The sequence below is a fragment of the Terrapene carolina genome, unplaced genomic scaffold (assembly GCF_002925995.2).
Source record: "Terrapene carolina triunguis isolate 2854851 unplaced genomic scaffold, T_m_triunguis-2.0 Scaffold427, whole genome shotgun sequence".
Lineage (NCBI taxonomy): Eukaryota > Metazoa > Chordata > Testudines > Emydidae > Terrapene > Terrapene triunguis.
The window spans coordinates 228993-242658 of NW_020664778.1; the positions used below are offsets into that span (position 1 = coordinate 228993).

General features: G+C 51.2%; 1 protein-coding gene across 1 annotated transcript in view; it reads left to right on the top strand.

Moving 5' to 3' along the window:
• Positions 1-13666, top strand: part of FAM166C (family with sequence similarity 166 member C) — a 59619-nt gene that overhangs the window by 21439 nt on the left and 24514 nt on the right. The window contains exons 2-3 of the mRNA XM_024194970.3: positions 10397-10670; positions 12159-12271. Coding sequence (XP_024050738.3) covers positions 10397-10670; positions 12159-12271 — 387 coding nt within the window. The remainder of the gene's footprint in view (positions 1-10396; positions 10671-12158; positions 12272-13666) is intronic.

A 13666-nucleotide genomic window follows, 5' to 3' on the forward strand; every position in this document is an offset into this window, starting at 1 on the left:
GGGGGGGGGGGGGGGGGGGGGGGGGGGGGGGGGGGGGGGGGGAGGATTCGAAGAAGGGAAATTCAGTTCTAGTAGGTTGTAGAATCATTTCCCAGGGGAAGTGGTGAAAGCCCCGATGCTTGGGACATGTACATCCAGAGGAGAGGGATTAGATGATCTAATCATTTTTCTCTCTGAATATCCATTTCTGTGATCCTGTTTACATCCCAAAACATGGAGAAAGTGAATAAGGAAAAGTTATTTACTTGTTCCCATAATATAAGAACTAGGGGCCACCAAATGAAATTAATGGGCAGCAGGTTTAAAACAAATAAAAGGAAGTTCTTCACACAGCGCACGGTCAACCTGTGGAACTCCTTGCCTGAGGAGGTTGTGAAGGCTAGGACTATAACAGGGTTTAAAAGAGAACTAGATAAATTCATGGAGGCTATTAGCCAGGATGGGTAAGGAATGGTGTCCCTAGCCTCTGTCTGTCAGAGGGTGGAGATGGATGGCAAGAGAGAGATCACTTGATCCTTACCTGTTAGGTTCACTCCCTCTGGGGCACCTGGCATTGGCCACTGTTGGTAGACAGGATACTGGGCTGGATGGACCTTTGGTCTGACCCAGTACGGCCGTTCTTATGTTCTGATGTTAAGAACGTGAAGTTTCCAGAGCCAGGCCCTCAAAAGTTAGGAAATGCCACAGTGAAGGCTGCCCATGCAACCTGTATTCATTCCCCTGTGCATGTGCATTGTATGTATTTAATTACATGATTGCATATTCTTTTTTCCCACAGGCCCCTGCCTTATTCAGTGAATGGGTAGCTCTTCAATATTTCATTTTATGCTATACATTCAACGTGTAGTGCCAGGCCTTATTTAACATGCACTATCCAAAGTCTGCACTGACTACAAAATTACCGATTCCCTCATGTATGCAGGGTTGATGTAGCCATGTCGGTCCCAGGATGTCAGAGAGACAAGGTGGGTGAGGGAGTAGCTTTTATTGGACCAACTTCTGTTGGGGAGAGAGACAAGCTTTTGAGCCACAAAGAGCTCGTCTCTGAGCATCACAGCTAAATGCACGGTGGAACGGATTATGAGCTAATTACTTACACTAAACAATTGTAGTACTTAGGATATTTTTTTCAAAGCATGGCTCCAAATCAACGTGGGCTGCAGCTGCAAGTGCTCGGCACTTCTGCAGATCAGATCCCAAGTGACTCAAGTTGCACACCCAGCCAAGCAGGAACACGCAAGTGATGGCCAGGTGTGAAAAGTGTGGGTTAAGGGACTTGCCCCTCATCACGTAGGAACAGGCAAGGATAGACTCCAGTTCGCCAGGGTGGCATTCAACTACCTTAACCACAAGGCCAGACGTACTCTTCCTGCAATCCCTGGCCTCCTTCACTATACGTTTTTCAACTTCTGCAACAACAAATGAGGCAGCGGTTCTAATAGACAACAGCCTCCTTCACTGCACGGCCCTGATTCTTCTCAGAGCAGGACCATCCAGTGCACTGAGGCAGGAGTCCTGTGGAAGCAATACTATGTGATCATGCAATTAAAGATTGTAGCATAATGCACATGCACAAGGGTTGCAAAGGCAACCTTAATTCTGGCATCTCCTAACTTCTAAGTGCTTGCCTTTGCAACCTTAATGTTATATTAACATAGTTTAAGATGTAGTTTCCTAATTTTAAACAAACAAACAAACAGTAATTCAATCACATGGACTCCCACTGACTCCCACTTGAGTCATCAGCCGTGTTTGGCTCTTTAGATCCACAACCCAGATCTCTCTGACTTGAGCTAACAGTAGTAGGCTGTTATCCTCTAAGTGACCCAGTCAGCATGGGAGTAGGAAATGAGGTACACACCTTGCTAGTGGGTTTCACAAAAGTAATTCTTAAACAATCCCAAGGAAAGTCAAGATGCAGAAATATTAAGGTTGAGATTTGAATCATATCAAAGTCGGGAAATAATTGCAGGTGTGGTTGACTTGGCACCCATAGTTTAGCCACATTGCACATATAGGTTAGAGGGATATTCAACGATTAATAACATTTTGCATTTAGAGAACACATTTCATCCATGCATTAATTTCAGTTTGGCTTCTAGGCATTACCATAATAGAAATCAATCAGTCATTGGTTTCAAAGTGCTTTGCAAATGTGGGCAAGTATCATTAGCACCCCTTGACAGATGGGGCAGCTCAGGCATAGAGAGAGGGGATGTGAGACCTTCAGCCTCAGGAAGCCATTGGCTAAGCTGTGATTAGAACCCAGGTGTCCTGGCTCCCAGCCTTGGGTCCAGTCCCCTAGATAACAGCACTTACAGTCATGCAAAACACTGCATATGCACAAAGAGGCCAAGATATGGTTGCTGTAGGACGCATGGCTTTGCACCTCCTGTTTTTTGTGCCTATAAATTCTCAACTACAGTGTTCCATAAACCAGCCAACGCTTTTCATTCCTGGTGAATTTCCTCTGTGTCCTTTAAAGTCCTTGCAACTCGCAGGCTTTCTCCAGCTGAAGCTTAGGGCTTCTTTGTCGGACCAGTTTTGTGGTGTCTAATCTCAGTAATAAGTCTGAGGGTTCTGTAGGTTCAGACTAGGGGGGAGGGATAGCTCAGTGGTTTGAGCATTGGCCTGCTAACCCCAGGGTTGTGAGTTCAATCCTTGAGGAGGCCACTTAGGGATCTGGGGCAAAATCAGTACTTGGTCCTGCTAGTGAAGGCAGGGGGCTGGACTCAATGACCTTTCAAGGTCCCTTCCAGTTCTAGGAGATGGGATATCTCCATTTAAAAAAAAAAACCACTATCTTGTAGATCATTTAATGGATCAACTTCTTTTCAGAAGAGTGGCCATATGGGGTCAGACCAGTGGTCCACCTAGCCCAGTATCCTGTCTGTGACAGTGGCCAGTCCCAGAGCCTCAGGGGGAGGGAACAGAACAGTTAATTAAGTTAAAATCCCATGTCATTAATTTCTTAAGATGACTGCCTGAGTCGGAGATGCCTTTTTTACTGTGTGGTAGAAGAAAACTGCGGAGGATTGTCTCACCTCATTAATATTTCCTTATTGATACATAATACGTTCTGTGATCGAGCGAGACAGACTTTTCAAACACACTCTACTACGGTATCTTACCATGTCTTGAAAGCAGTTCACCTGCTTTTAGCCTTACTTATCTTCCGTTCGGCCTGAAACACCCTTGTCCCAGGGAATTCAGATGAGTATCTGCTCTTCCTCCCTTTGTGTGTGGAGAGCAGCACACAGTGCTGTACCATCTACCACCTCTCTTCCCATCTTCATCTGTCTTCTTTCCCTGTTCTTTTTCTTAGGCTAGATTTTTAAAGGTATTTGGACCCTTAACTCCCATTGATTTCAGGCAAGTTTGTGCCAGCTGGGAGCCAGTTTCTCTATTAAAGGTGGAAGCAATAATTAAGGCTGCACAAGTGTATCCATTTTGAGGAATCATTGACAGTTGCTTGTCACTTTGTCAGTCTTACTTTTCTGACCGGTTTGTTCTTGGCTGAGAGCGATAGGTTTTCTTCTTAAGTTTCAGCAAAATTGGTTGAGCCATTTTCAAGAACAAAGATGATGGGGAACAAACACCTTTCCCATTACAAAAAAGGGACTTCTTAAATATCTCTAGTGCTTTGGTGCCAGGTGGAAGAAGAGATGAGGAATTTGGCCCGGAGAACGGATGGGCCTTTCCACAGACTGGTGAAATGGGGTTGTGATTTGGCAGAGTTAGAAGAGCTCCTGGATTCTGCAGTGCAATCGCTTCATGGCCTGCCAGCGTTTCTTTGCATGGCCAGTGACGGAAGGCAGACTTTGTGGCTGAACAAGTCATTCTTAGTAGCTGTTCCTTGGAGACGGGCACCAAACACTCCTTAGGTACCGGAAGGGTGGGCTCACTTGCTTAGATGTGACCCAGGGCAGGCCTCAGTTCAGGGCAAACTACTAGCAGGTAGTTGGGTGTAAGAAAACAAAAGGTCTTTTATTTAGCAGTCCTCCTGCATCAGACTTACCCAGCACCAGCAGGCAAGTCACTGGTGATAAAGGAACAGTAGCCCAAGCTCAGGTCTGCCTACACTCAGATAGACTCTGGCAGGCTGCAGTCTCGTGTGCAGCTCCTGATCCCAACCAGGCCTTTCAGGAAGTGTGAGCTCCAGATCCGCCCTCCTTCCCACTCAGCTGAGCTGTGCTCTCTCCCTCCCAGCCCGGCACCTGCCACAGGCAGCTCATTAACTCTTTCTTAGCCAATGTGGGGTTTGCATCACAGTCGCTCTAGCCACATTTTGGAGTAGGAGGCGGGAAGGAGCCCCACACGAGCCCCATGTGTTGCACCCAAATCTGGCTGCATCACTGTTATTTACCGTTCTCCATGCTGGAAAAGACAGTGGAATACAGTGTCCATAGTACAGTGGAAGCGATGGACCAGGCTCTCATACTTTGCTCATGCTGATTAGTCCCATACTCAGCATGAATCAGATGACCAGAATCTGGCCCATTGTTGGAAACAGCTGTTTTTTTTTATCAAGGACCCTGAGATTAACACTCCCGCTCTCATGAAAAGTGCCCTGGGGCCTTTAATGACCACGAATGAGCAAGACCTTGACGTTGCTTCTCATTTAAAGATGAGCTCAGGAAAGCTCCCGGCACTGAACGCACTTACTGTCTGAAAACCCAGCAGGTGCTCTAGATTTTCCATGCCAATCCAGGCCGTTTCGTGCACAAGAAATTTGGATTGATAGGAAAAGAAAGAAATAAAAAAAACAGTTAGTTGTAGGGTTTGGGTTTTCTCCCTCCCCCCAGTGCAGATAGAACGGAGCTAGCTGGAACAGGTACTGTTTCTTTGCTTCATCTCTCCAGATCCCAGAGGGGTAATTTGGAGCATTCTGTCCATCAAATAAGCAGCACACGATGATTTTATATGAGGCATACAATAACTGCCAGTTATGGTACGTCTGTGAAATGGGGATTGGCTGAGAGCGAGGAGAACTTGGCAACACCAAGGACTGTCTTCAAGAGACGTGTCTCAGGCTAGTGTCTCTCAAGATTCCACCACTGAGACACGGGGAAAAAAATATCCCAGGGCAGTCTAGATATGTTGAGTCATAAATGTTTATCTTAAAGCAGAATCGATCTTGTTCTCACTCCGCGTCTGGATCCCACATACCGTGAATTATACACATTGATTCTCTCCCCATCAGTCCCTCGCAACAGAGACTGTCAGGCTGAGATTTTCACAGGAACCAATGGGATTTAGGACCCCACCTCCCATTGAATTTAATTGGTTTCCTCTCTAGACCCTTTGGGTTCCTTTGCATCTATGTTTTTTTGTTGTTGTTCACCATAACAGTAGTTATTGGACAGATTTCTCTCTTCTCCTCTGAGATGTTTCAGTTGTTTATAAAGCATATATCTTTAGATTTCTAAGCAGCATCTTATTTGGCAAGATCCTATTGTTACAACCTCACCACTCGGTTATTTTTCACCATCCGAAATGCTCTTTAGAGGCAATATGCAGAAAATCTTTATCTTGCAGCCAAATTCACTCCGGATCCCCCTATGAATTAACACAGTCAGAAAGAAAAGCAAGTGCTCTGTTCAATCCAGCCTCGTGCAGAATCGAAACCAGGGATCAAACACACTGTCTGTGAATCCATCATAAGTTTGCCGTCTTTGCTTTCGCTGTAATGTAAATTTTCCCCACTGAAATCAGAAAGCCTAAGGGTATTAGCATTGCAGTAAAGCTGGTTCCATGCAATCATTACAATGAGCCACCGTGAGAATAATGTCAACTTGTATAAATTCTGTGCAGACTTACTGAAGGCATAAATGGCTTTTTTTGGGGGGGGGGGGATAGAAGAGGGGATATATTACAGCTTCATAGCTACTCTTTAAGCTCTTATTATTAGTAAGATTTTCAGCTACAAATGTTGCCAGAGCTACCAGGAATTCCACCGAATCTATTTGATGAGCCAGATCCTGAAGTGAATGGAGCGATGTCAGTTTCCCCCAGCTGAGGATCTGGCTTTACATATTTACCATGGTGCTGAAGCAGGATGTGCGTGTCGAGCTAGGTGATGATCGGTTCCGACCCCCTGCCAGAACAGCATGGGGACGATCGCACAACAGAGGATAGGAAACCGCTGCTGTGCTGAATCTTAGCCAGGCTGCTGCGTACTGCCAGGCAGCCAACAGCTGCGACGGGAGCAGGGTTGAGCCCGAGAAGTGAAGGCAAGTCGTTTGCAATGGCAGAGCCAACTGTGAGGCCTTTGGAAGGGCGTGGTGCCGAGGGAGCAGCAAGAGAGGATGTTGGGTTTCGCAGTGGCGGGTTGGCTAGGTGGGAGGGAAGCCAGGTAGGTGTCAGGAACTGTCAAAACATGGGCCAGGGTTCTGAGGGAAGGAAGGGAAGGATCTTGGAGATGTTACAAAGGAAGAAGTGGCAGGATTGAGCAGCCAGCTGGGATGTGAGGGGCGACATACAGGTTATGCCTGCACTGCACCACGGGCCTGCACACCTGTTAGCTAGCCCAGCGAAAAATACCAGTGACAACAGGGCAGCATGTGTCAGTGTCCAGGACGTGAGTGGTTGAGCCCAGTGGTTAGAACAGGCGTCAGGCCTAGTGGTTAGAGCAGGCGTCAGCGCCAAGAGTCAGAACCAGAGCTCAGGGTGAGAGCTGAGATCAGGAATCAGAGCCGAGGGTCCGGTCCGGGTTACCTGGAGTGAGAAGAGTGAGTGCTTTGAGCAGCTACTGACCTGCTGCTGCTGCAGGGCTTAAAAGCCAGGCTGCTGATGCTTCCAGCCAACCGGGCAGTCTACTACGGGCCGGCTGCGCTCGGTAGATAATCTGGAGATTGACTCTACTGCAGGCCCTGATTCCTGACAGGATGGGCATCAACTCAGGCTAGCTATGCAAGTACTTGCGAGGGTCCCCGGTGTGCTTGGACTGCCCACGCTACAGCCCCTGCCACTGCATCTACACAGCTGTTTTTAGCCGTGCTAGCTAGATTTTTAGCCTGTGCTGCAGTCACACCACTGATCTCAGGGTAATTGCACCCTGCAGTGCGAGCATAGAATCACTGGCGGACTGCATGTGATGGAGGAGGAGGATGGGGACAGCTTGCTGGGGGGAGATGACGAAATGTGTGTTGCGTTTGTGATTGTGGCGTCTGGGAAAAGAGGCCTGAGAGACAGCGGCAGATGCGTGTCTGTGCAGACTGCATCAGATCTGTGTATCTGCTGTTCACAGCATGCCAGTCACCCCAGTATCTAGGCAGCCTGCTATCAGGTCAATTGCGGGTGTGTTTGCAGCTTACCATCATAGGATATCAGGGTTGGAAGGCACCTCAGGAGGTATCTAGTCCAACCCCCTGCTCAAAGCAGGACCAATCCCCAGACAGATTTTTGCTCCAGATCCCTAAATGGTCCCCTCACGGATTGAACTCTCAACCCTGGGTTTAGCAGGCCAATGCTCAAACCACTGAGCTATCCCTCCCCACAAAAGCAGCTCTCCCTGGCTGTCCCAGAGGAAGAATCGCTACCATCTCCGCTGTTGGGTCCTTAGCAGCAATCGCAGTACATCAGAATGTCCCTTTGAGAGAAGTCACCTGGGTTCTGTCACTCAGCTAGGGCAGCCAGGCACTTCAACGGGCCTCCTCTTATCCGGGGGATTCTACCTTACAGGAAATGGGGGGGCTGCTCGGCAGCACGTATTGTGCCCCTAGCTGCTGGGGCAGTTCTTTGATCGTCTCGTCTACGGTGGTTTTTCCTCCCCTTCTCCTGAACCTTTTGTGAAACTTAGTTCATGTGCCACCAAAGTGGCTAGGTTGTTCTTTTATTCAAATGAAGTGGGAGTGCGGCTAGGATCTCTTTCGAACCTGGGGGCTTGGGGCAGTGGCCAAGAGGTTAGTTCTCTATCAGTAGTCCAGCCCAGGGAAAGCACAGCTTGGAGAATTCTTTATTTTAGTGGAGGGGGGGAAGAATCCAAAGAAGAAAAATCTTCTCGCTGCTGCCGGAGGGTGGGCAATTGGGGATGCGGGCGACTGGCTGCTGCGGCTCATGCTAATGCCTAGGCTGGTGTACGTCACCCCCTCCAGTGTCTGGCAGCTGGATCTCGTAGCAGGGCCGGCTCCAGCTCGCCGGGAAGCAGGGCGTGCGAGTCGAGCTCCGTGCCTTGATGGGAGTCACTTGGTGAGGAGCTCTGACAAGCTAGACAGCTGCTCCCTGGAGTCCCGGCGGGTGGGAAGCCGTTTCAGGGTGAACCAGCAAGCCGTGTTCTATGGAAACAGCCAGTGCTTACCAGGGCTGGGACAGCCTGGGCACCCCGCTCCCCCTTAGTCCCAACCCTAAGGGCTTGGTCCCACTTCGTCTCCCCTTGCCAGAGACAGCGGCCTAGGCAGAACATGGCTCACCGGGCTTTGACCGCGGAGGGACAGCTCCACCAACCAGGAGCGGATTCGGTGCAGTATGCACTGTGCAGCTGTTGCTTAACTGCCCCCCCTTAGCTGGTGTTCGTCAGCCGGATGTTCACGCCCCCTTGTTCCACCTGGCATGAAGCACCATGTCCCATTGGGCGATGGGCTGATTACCCCATCCCTTTTCCTTATGCAGTGTGTTATGTGCATGGGCCCTGCGTACACCCTTTATTATTACCTTGTTCAGCTAGCCCCACCCGGGTGGGACCTGAGGGGCGCTGTGATGAATCTGGGGGATGAGACCACCAGGGGCTGGAGCAAGGATAGCGGGATGGCCTCGAACTCCTGGATCCCGGGATCCCCACCAAGTTTTGAGTGAGGGGTCCATATCCTTTCACAGGGTGGGGGCAAACCCAGCCCCTCTCCAATGACATGCTTTTGGGAAAACTCTGCAAGACATTCCTCATGGAGATTTCCACCGGGAGAGCCCCTCCCCACGGATTGTACCACAGGAGCGGGCCCACTGGCCCCTCATCCTTACGCTGGAGTCCTCCATTCCTTGCTCTGCCACTCACCTGCCAAGTGGTCTTGGCCAAGTCCCGTTAACTGCACTTCCCTATTTGTTGTGAGGCTTAATCAAGTGCTTTGGGATCCTCGCACGGATGGTACCCGGGAGGTGTGAACATTGTTAATAAAATTAGAGCTTTGCCCCGTAGGAAATTCAGATTCCCTCCTCCCCCACGTCACTGAAAGCACCTGACCCGCAACGGTTCTAAGAAAGGCTGGACACAGCCCCATGCGTTGTGGACCTGGCGTGGTTGATGGGGAGTCCGTTTGATCCCTTTGCTCGTTGTAGGGGGGTAGCTCTTATCGATGTCAAGGAAGAGCAATTACTGAGGAAGATGAAGGACTGCACATGTCCTGGGTCGGGAAGGCCAGTATCCATTAGATAGCAATTTATCCTCCTATGGAACATCACACATGAAATGTGCCAATGAAAAGACCGAAGCCGTGATAAAGGTGTCTCCGCCGTCACCCTCCAGTCTGTTCTAGTCCGACTATTGCTAGATACCTTTCATATCCCACATCACAGCTTGCCAAAGTCTGTTTTATAAGCTGCATATTTGCGGAAGTGTAGAGCCCAATATGGAGGCATCCGTGAGGCGTTTAGCCATGGGACAGCCCGTGATTCTGTTACCATCATTAATGTACCACAATCCTGGGATTTATAATCCGGCCAAGGTGATCTTTAAATTGACAAGAGCCTTTTGCCAATGCTTCATCTCTTCAGAGGACTGTGCAAAGACTCGGTAACCCTCCCAAACCCCTCTTCAGCCCTCGCTGGTCATAGCCCCATTTTGCAGATGGGGAAGTTGAGACGCTGGAGGTTAAGGTTCAACATTGCAAGTGCCTTTTAATTCCAGGTGTCCAGCCGGGGCCTGAGTTCCAGAGATGCTGACACCAGTAACGGCCGTTGACGTCAGCACTTCCGGAAAGCAGGCCCTAGGAGTCTCCAGTTGGACCCACCCAAGGGGGTGGGGCAAGGCTTAGACAGCAAGTGTGAGGCCCAGCTGAGACCTGGGCTACAGAGCTCCTGGCTTCCAATCCCATGCGTCTCACTGGTAGGCAGTCCCAGCCGCTGGCCAGTGGGATGGCTGATAATATCTTCAGTAATGCATGTGAAGATCAGGGTCAGAAAAGGCTTTAGGGTGTAAACGGATGGCCCCCAGGACCTGGGAGGAGCCCCTCCCTCCTCCCTCCCAACGTGGCTCAATCAGCCAGGAGCAAGGTGGGACTTTGACCCGAGGGCCGCAGGGTGTATGTGCGGGAGAGCTGCATGGCCCCTCTCTGACGCATTTAAACCAGAGCCATCAGTCCCTCACTTCTGCAAGCTGCATTTAGAAGGAGAGACAAGGGCCCTGTCCCCAGGGGGTGCCCCTGGCCTTTCCCTGTCCCTCACTGGCTCTGTCTCTCCTCTGCAGGTACCGTGGGCATGTCCCCAACACGGTGTTTTCCTTTGGCGACACCTACGGGAACACCACTCTGAAATACTTCCAGGATTTCCGCAATGCTGCCATGGAGACCAGCCGCTGCCCCTACAGCAAAGGCGGCCAGTTCCCCACCCTCTTCTCGCCCGACCCTGGCTTAGTGCTGGGGTGCAGGGCGCGGGGCTGGGACAGGTGGCTGCACGCCCCTTCCTATTCCCGCTTCAACTTGGATTTCAACCGCTCCGAAGAGCTGAAGGAGTTTTACAAGGTGAGCAGGCGTTTCTCGCGGCGGCATGCCCTGCACGCAACGGCACGGCGGGCGTGATCCAACACGCAGCACCTGAGCGCTACACAGTAGCCGGCGCAAAGCAGTCAGGGCAGCACTTGGGCAGCACCTCGGAAATGCCCTGGACTGAGCCAAAATGCAATCAACACAAATATATAATCAGTCACAACCAAAAGCCAGCGCCCTCGGCCTCTGGCACCCACTCGCCACACTGAGATGGTCTTTTTCGCTGCCCTAATACTGGTTCTGAAGGCAGCTTCTTGAACATAAGCACCTAGGCAGACAGTCACCAGAAAACCCAATTGGCATTGTTTTAGGGGAGGCTCCGGTCGTCCCGTCTCCCATGGTTTGCATGCGTGTGACTGGCATGCAGAGGGAGGAGTCAGTGTGGAACGCAGTCGGTGGTCGCTGAAGAGCAGGGCTCCCCTCCCGAGGTGACCGTGCAGACATCTCTGCGTGTGCTGCAGCGGGCGGGATTGCCTGGGGAGCTGTTTGAGGAGTCGTCGAGCTTTGCTGAGTTGCCGGAGAGAGGGCGTGGTAGCTAAAGGGGGAAGGAATGAGAGTGTAACCCCGCTGGCGCAGCTCACAGCATAGGTAGGGTGACCAGACAGCAAATGTGAAAAATCGCGATGGGGATGGGGGGTAATAGGAGCCTATATAAGAAAAAGACCCAAAAATCAAGACTGTCCCTATAAAATCGGGATATCTGGTCACCCTACAGCGTAGGACACAGCTGGAGTGTAGCCCCATTGCTCAGCACAGCGAAACTTTGTCCGTCTCCCTGAATCTTCACTCTGGAACGGGAGGGGGAACTGGAGCCCAGAGCATGTTATCCCAGTAATAAATAGCGTGAGAGGAGGACAGATGTGTGTGTGTGTGAGAGTGTGGGAGCATGCCGGCTAGGCGCGTCTAATTGCACATGGGAGATGTTCCCCTTGCTAAAGAGAGCAGCATCTCTCTCATCTGACTCGGCCAAGCCGCACGTTTCACGATTTGCGCCCAAACTACAGTGTTGTCTCCCCACTTCTCAGCCATAGTGAAGGCACAGAGCCACGGTGCATCGGGAATAAGTACAGCTTGCATCGACGAATTCCCAAGCCAAGCCCCCGTGCGATTTATCACGATCGTCACTTACTCTGCTGCCCAGAGAGCACTTTAGGGAGGGCAGTTTTAGAAACATGGTTGTTATTATTTCTCCAGCAGCGGAGAGCGTGTTGCGCTTTGCACGTCTCTAGGAAGAGAGGACCCTGCCCTAAGGAATCTATCCCAGCTAGTGGATAAGGCTTTGGGCCCTGGGCCCTGCGTAGGCAGCCTCCCTTCGCAGCAGGAAGGAGGGATGCAGCAGAAGACCTGTTATCTTTTCCCATTGCATTTCCTATTTGGTATTTTAACTCCTTGGTTGCCTGGCCGGCTAATGCAGCTCTGCCCTGTGCCGGAAGCCGGGTTCTGAGTAGTTTGTTTGTCCCACAGCTCTCCCAGAGGCACCGCGAGCATTACCGCGACAAGACCGGGACAGAGCATGTGGTTCCCTACTTTGTGCTGCCGGTCAAGGAGAAGGACAAGTACCCCCACCCTCTTGATCTGTGAGTAGCAAAAGCAGCCCCCAGAAGGGGTGCTGGGTAGCAGCCCTTTCCCCTATGGGCAAGCTTGTCCAATATGGCCGGGGGGGGGGGGGGGGAGAAGGAGGCAGACCTTCCTCATAGCATTTAGCCCAGTGGTCAGTGTACTCCAGCTGAGGAGGAGAGGGGATTTGAAGAAGGATCTGCCACCTCTCTGGTGAATGCCCTACCCCCGGGGCTCTGGGGTATTCTGATGTGGGGCTTTCTCAGTCTTGCCTGTTGAAGCTGTAGGGGAATAATTTAAAAAGTCATTGGAGCAGGGGGCTGGATCCTGGGTCTCCCCACTACTATGTGAGTGCTCTAACCACTAGGCTACAGAGCCATTCTAATGCATGCTGGTGGTATGGCTGGCGCTCTCTCTCTGGTTCTTTCATTATTTATCCACAGTGGAACAGCTTCACCAGGAGAGAGTGAGGGTATGTCTACACCACAGTGGTATAGCTGCAGCACTGTAGTGTAGATGGTTGCTACAGCAACAGAAGGGGCTTTTCCATCGCTGTAGTGACTCCCCCTGCACGAGCTAGGTCAGCAGAAGAATTCTTCCATCGACCGAGCGCTGTCTACACCAGGGCTTAGTTTGGCTTAACTGCGTCTCTCAGGTGTGAATTTTTCACATCCCTGAACATCACTAGGTCAACCTAAGTTTTAGGGGTAGACTTGGCCCGCGGGAGCCCCACACCAGATTTTCCCATTAGCCCCCTGGTGAGATCACTCCCCGGAGAAGTGGCAAATCCCCGTTGAAATCCCTTCTCCCCCTCAGGTGGAGGTGGGATTTGAACCAGGGGTCACCCACGTCCAGGTGAATGCTCTGACTGCTGAGCTAAAAGCCATGAGGGTGGTGCTCCTCCCCCCTGCTCTTGTTAAAGGTACCTAACTCCAAGAGAGAGTTTTCAGCTGAGAATCCCAAGCGGAGGGAGGCATCTCCCACCAGAGGAGTGGGGATTAGCACCCCCCCTCGGCTTGGCCCCACCCATTGGTAGGTTAGGGGAGGAGCCGCCTCTTGTGCCGGCATTTGTGAATCCCGTTCTGGGGCACCTCAATGTTGCCAGGCATTGTGCAGGGCGCTGAGGCGCTGGACTCCGCGTCACCACGCCGCCGGTTCTTTGTGAATCTAGCTCACCGAGATTTAAAAAGCAAACACCCTGCCCTGTGGGACTAGTAACGCCCGGGATTGTGAAAGCACAAATCCATTTCAAACTGGAATGTGCTTCCCTCACTGCTGCTGATTCTGTATTGCACCTGGCAGGTCACTTTCACCTTTGTTCCTGGGCAGTTTCACGTTCTGGGCCTGGGGTTGCTCAACCCCCCACTCCGCCCCAGGCCCTGACCCCTTCCCCCAAACCCCTGCCCCATCCTGCC